The sequence below is a fragment of the Nannospalax galili genome, unplaced genomic scaffold (assembly GCF_000622305.1).
Source record: "Nannospalax galili isolate Female #2095 unplaced genomic scaffold, S.galili_v1.0 scaffold653, whole genome shotgun sequence".
In the NCBI taxonomy this organism is placed as follows: domain Eukaryota; kingdom Metazoa; phylum Chordata; class Mammalia; order Rodentia; family Spalacidae; genus Nannospalax; species Nannospalax galili.
Genome location: NW_008334077.1, coordinates 8,000 through 13,812, shown reverse-complemented (window position 1 = coordinate 13,812; position 5,813 = coordinate 8,000). Strand labels below are relative to the sequence as shown.

Here is a 5,813-nt window from a genome sequence, read left to right as displayed (position 1 = left end):
CTCCTCTCTTCTCTTCTCTCCTCCCCCCTCCCTTTTTCTTTATTTCTTTCTGTCCCAGAGATCAAAACTATGGCATTGTGCCTATTAGGCAGGGGGCTTTGCCACAGTCCCACACCTCCCAGTCCTTCCTTTTCTTTATATTTATTTTTGCTTTTGATTTTTTTCACTTAAAATATTTTATTATTTTTATTTTATGTATATTTGTGTATTGCCTGCGTGTATGTGAGTGCACCCGTGTCGTGCAATGCTGCAGAGGTCAGAAGAGGGTTTCAGATTCCACTGGACCTGGAGTTAAGGATGGTTCATAGCCACCATGTGGGTGCTGGGAATTGAACCCTGGTCCTCTGCAAGAGCGGTCAGTGCTCTTAACCGCTGAGCCATCTCTCTGTTGTGGTGGCACATGCCAGTAGGATAGGCTTTTGATTTTTTTTTAAAGAAAATAACCACTTTTTTCTTATAATGGGAAAATAAAATAACCTTTATTGAAAAAAGGAGATATTTCATACTTGTCAATGAAAACAGTATAAGAAATACCCCTTCAAAGAAGTCTAAAGATCACTTTTGTAATATTTGAAAATAAACCAACTTTATTGGAATCAGTCAATACCAGTCAAGACTAGGAAGATATTTGTAACTGACTCGAGGTCATGAAGAAAACACTCAGATCTATGTGCATTAAAAGGCATTTTACATTTATTAAGGCTTGAAAGCAAGGTTTGTTATTACCACAGTTAAAAGGTCTCAAGAAAATTAAGTAACCATCATTTGGAGTGTCTATATTAGATGAAATGCTTGAAAAGCTAGGCATTGTTTGCTAAATTAGTTAACTCTCCACCTATAAATTAGAATGATCAGGTGACCAGAAAAGAAGACAAATTCAGACATCAGCTGGATATTTTTTGTTTGTTTGTTTTGCTTTGTTGTTTTGTGTTAACACAAGGTCTCATGTAGCCTAGGCTGGTCTCCAACTTGTTATGTAGCTGAACGTGTCCTTGAACTTCTGACCTTTCTGCCTTCATCTCTTGAGTGCTGGGATTAAAGACATATGCTACCCTACCTAGTTTATGTGATGCTGGGGATCTAACCCAGGGCTTCAGATACGCTAGGAAAGCCCTGTACCAACAGAGTTATATCCCTGGCCTGATGGTTTATATCTTAAATATATTCATAATTAATAGTATGACATCTTTGGCTGTATACAAACTACCTTAGATGAATGTATCTTTAAAACTGTGTTTAAAAAAAAAGATTGCTTTGATAGAAATTACAGTTTAGCCCACACCTTCATTGAGGCAATGTTTTATGTATTTTGGTAGTGTGGGGGAGGAGAACGGATTCATTTCCTTAACATTAAATAAAATTTTGCCAGTTTGATTCACACCTAATAATGAGAGCAAGTGTCCTGGAACCAAGCTGGGTGAGAAATATTGATGAAGGGAGAAGAGAAGGCATTGATGACGTGAGCACATGCTGCTAATGTGAATGGTAGAGGGCAAGGGATACAAGTCACTGTTCTGTATGCAGAAGGGCCCCAAGGCCAATGGCAAGGTCACTCAGGGTCTCCTGACAGCAGAATTTGTGTTTCACACACACATTTCTTTACCTAATGATTTCTTGATTCTTCTTAATGTCATATATATGTATAATATAGATGTGATGTGTATATCTTAAAAATTATTCTCAAGAATCACTGAACTTAGTTTCGATCATAAGTAACTGTTTCCACTTTCCATGCAAGGTCATGCCAGTGTCCTGGTTCACCGTGCATTTGAGCTGTCTCCTGGACCAATGAAGAATGGAGTTTGTGAACCCCAGAAGTACCTATTAGATACCTACTGATTCTAGAACAACTTGATTTTAGGTGCTAGTGATGGTGAACTCTTACCAGATAGACCCATAGCTTCTGTCTGTCTTGGCCTCTTTTATCAGACAATTTGCCTGGGCTCTGTTGATTCCTGAGACTCTTAGACGGCCAAGATCTGTCTATTTCAGACATGCTCCAACCCATGTGACTTGTGACTGTCTATCTGCGGAATGTCCACCCCTAAGCACAAGTGCGTGAAGCAATGATGTTGCTTCATCCAACAAGTGCCAGACCTCATTCTTGGAGTGGCATATTTTTGATGAAAAGATCCAGAGCCTGTCTGGCCCCACCAGCACTAGAAAGGAACTCCAGGGATGGTGCCATCTACTGGGAGGCCGGAACTAATTTGGGAACGTGTAGCCAAATTAACTGACTGACTGTTTCCTACTTGGAAACTGATTTGCTTGATGCCAGGTCCACTACCAGGTGCACTACACTACAAATACCTACACAACCCTTGTTTAAAAGATGAGACACACATCTATGATTCGGAAGTTACCAGGAATTCAATTTCCTTTTTCAGGAGAAGAAGGAATTATGTTCTGGAGTAATCCAAAGTTTACTTTCTAGTTCACTGTATACAGTTATTAAATCTCATTGAGAGCTTTTTTTCGGGGTGAACTAAGAAGTAGGCAGTTTTAAACAGATGGGTAAACTCAACTCAAGAATTCTGGGCCTGTCTTGCCTTCCACTTACCTCACCCAAAATAAGTCATGTGACAGTTCAAGGAGAGAAATAAAAATAATAGCTCAACAGAAATAGCTTCCCTTTCTGTGCTACCAAAATGCTTTCTGAGTGACCGACTTTTACTCAGGATTGATTACCAGGTCTACCTCCTATCCAAAGTCTCTGGAGTGCAGTGTCCACACTGTAAACCCTCCCAAACTCCACGAGCTGAGACTTAGGACCTCACCACCTGGCAGCAGAGATGGTAAGCGGTACACACAAAGTTAAGGCCAAAGCCCAGAGAGGCTAGATCCTCTGGAGAGAAATCTCTGGGAAAACAAATAAGGTGACATTATTCATGGTTTTGCTCTTTTTATACACTATGATAAATCTGTCATAAGACATCCTGACTCCACACGGGTGGTCCATCTCATTAAATGACAACCTGGTGAAATTAGAAGATACTTCTGAATTAAGTTCCCAGAAGAGCCTCCTTTCTATGATTCCTGCTCCTATTCAAAGTGGTTACAATTGATCCTATAATACCCTCCTATAGTGCCTAAATATTGTTATTTATATAAAACTAACTCAACCACAGGAGGAACGTCTAGAAACAGCAATATTGACTAGCTCGGCCTGTTTGTTTTTAAAGTCTTGCCAATGGCTGGACTCACAACCTCCCTTCAGCATTCTGAGCTTTCCCCCACCTCCCTCTGGTGCCTTCCATATGTGGGGCATTCACGGTTTAAGTGTCAGCCCATCTGTGGGGCACAGGGTTGTGAGCTGCCTGGGGGTCACCTTGCCTGCTTGTAAGTTCTGGGAAGGGTTCCTGAGAACAGCATGATTTCCTGCTAATTAAAAGGCCTTCCGGATGGTTCCGGAAGCTCTCATCCCCAGGAGGCCCATTTGGGGCTCTTCCCTGCAGTAAAAAGAGCCTGTTCCTCACCAGTGCCACATTTTAAACATCTCCAGGGGCAGCTTGCTGAGAGCCTGTGGAAAGGTTCCTCTAGCAGTGGAAATGAATCGATTCATTTTGCCCCTTTGAAAGCGTTCTCAAGACTTATAAAATGTCCCAGTCAGCGGTGTCCTCTTCCTCAACTAGCTTGGGAGAACTCCTGCTTCCTCTCTCCTGATCAATGGTCACTTTTTTGCTTCGGAGGTCCTTGGAGGCAGGTAGGTCCAGTGATTGCTCTGGTTAGACTGTGTTGATGTTTCTATGGAAAGGACCCGTGCTGTCCCACCCTCCTGAGCAATGAGCCAAGTAGGGGCTTAATGGCTCCCAGGAGCCTCGCCCTCCCCCAGCAGTGACACAGAAGGCAGGATTGTTGAAGGAGAGGCCCTGCTCGGGTGTGTTTCCTCCAAGGCCTCACTGGTTGAGGGAGAGCTGATGATTATCTCATTTGTCTTAGTGCCCGGTCAGCCCAGGTCCCCATAATCAGGTTCTGTGAGCTCTGCAGGTGAAGCTCAAGGAGAATGACTAAGAAGAGGAACGTTAGCTAAAAAACGGATTGCCCTGTTGTTCACTCTGATACTTAGTTGACTCTAGTGGTAGGAAAATGAATCCACTGTGGGTATATATTTTTTCTTCAGTCCAAACCATGTGATTTGCCCACTCAGAAAGACCCATGGACTGTCTTCCCAAGATGGCCCATGATTACACCACTCCCTAATAACATCCCCCTACCATCAGAGGGTAACCTGAAGAATCCAAAAGAATTGCCTGAGCACACAGAGCCCGAGTACATCCAGCTAGCCACCTGTATCCAGGAATAACGAAGAAACACCTTGAAGACATTTTTGGCCAAACTTTGAGTGTTTGCTTTACAATTAGTAGATACTATCAGCAGTCCAAGACTTAGATCATGCAAGAAAAGACTGCTCTAAAAGTTCACTAGGCAACATCAAACTCATATACAATTTTATCTTCTCCCATCCCAGTCCCTCCCACTTCCACCTCTTTATCAGAACCAAAGTTACTCACTGAAGAACACAGTCACACCCACACATGGGATTTCTGATGAATAGCTACTCTTAAGTCAGTGACCCCCGTGGCTATAGATCCCGGTGGGCCTTTTGGCATCAACACTGCTGTCCCGTACCTCCTCTCCATCTGTGTCACCTCAGTTTGGAATTGAATGTCAGCTGACAAGGTGGATATACAAGGAGAGCTGGGATCAGTGCCAGGCAGTACATCATCATGCTGACCATTCCCAGCACTGCAGCAAATTGGGGATGTATCCAAGGGGACTTTGTAATCTGTCCCTCAGTCCGAAGGACAGGACTGGCAGAAGTAGTGAGCAGTTGAAACTGCTTTGCTAGATTCCCAGAGCTACACAGCTGGGTCCCCGCAACCACTGTCTCCCCGATCAAGGTGGATCGCTCCCTAATGATAATGGAATGACATCTTCCTTGGCCTTGCAGTTATTGAGGAAGAGGAGGGGGAGAGAGGAGCTAGCATTGCAAGTTACTAAAACATCTGAGAAGGCATTTTGATGTTGGCAGAAGAGATCAGTGATAATCCCATGAAAACTCTCCAAACTGACCCCAAATACACAGACCCAGATTACAACAGAAGTGGACAGGTTAACTGCTGTATCCTCTCTGTTTTCCAGGCTCCTGCCCGACCAGGCAGAAGGATGGTGCTGATCTTCAAAAGGCAGCAGGCTGGAGTTGAGTTCAGGGGTACCAGCAAGAAGTGGTTTAATTGAAAAAAAAAAAAAAAAAAAAAGAGGTTTTCCCAAGGAAGAGGACTCTGTAGAGTCAGAGAAATTTGGGAGAAGTGAAGTTCTGCAGTAGAAATGGACCAGATGGCCAAGCTCAGGATCGGCTGAGGCGCCTGGCGACATCCGCATAGGCCAGCTCAATCTCACTGTCGGCAGCACAGGTGTTGGCGAACTCATCCCGGGCGTAGGCATTCTTGAGGTACCTCCACAGGCCTGTCATCTCGGATGGAAAGACATAGTTGCGGTATTTCTTGGCCACAATCTAAACAGAGATGACAAGACAGAGGTGGTGTGAAGGCAGGAAACAAATCCTTAGAAGTGTTAAGGTCATGATGCCAAGGCTGGCTGTGCATATCAAGTACTTGTGCATGTGGCCACTGCCCTTACTTTATCTTACATTTCTTTTTGTATATATGGAGGGTGTTTGGGTGGATATGGGTGTATTCACATGTGAGTGGGTGCACATGTGTATACAGATGAGTATGCACTTATGTGCATGTGTGTGAGTGGAGGCCAGAGGTCAACCTCAAGTATTGTACCTCAGGAGTTATCTACCTTAT

At 43.7% G+C, this 5,813-nt stretch overlaps 1 protein-coding gene across 1 annotated transcript; it reads right to left on the bottom strand.

Annotated features, from left to right (window-relative positions):
• Positions 1 to 559: 559 nt before the first annotated feature.
• On the bottom strand, positions 560 to 5,515 carry Clic5 (chloride intracellular channel 5; the record flags this gene model as incomplete). The annotated part of the gene is given in 1 exon segment (XM_008829028.2): positions 560 to 5,515. A coding segment is annotated over 1 exon segment (168 nt), but the record flags the coding sequence as incomplete, so codon positions are not given.
• Positions 5,516 to 5,813: the final 298 nt, after the last annotated feature.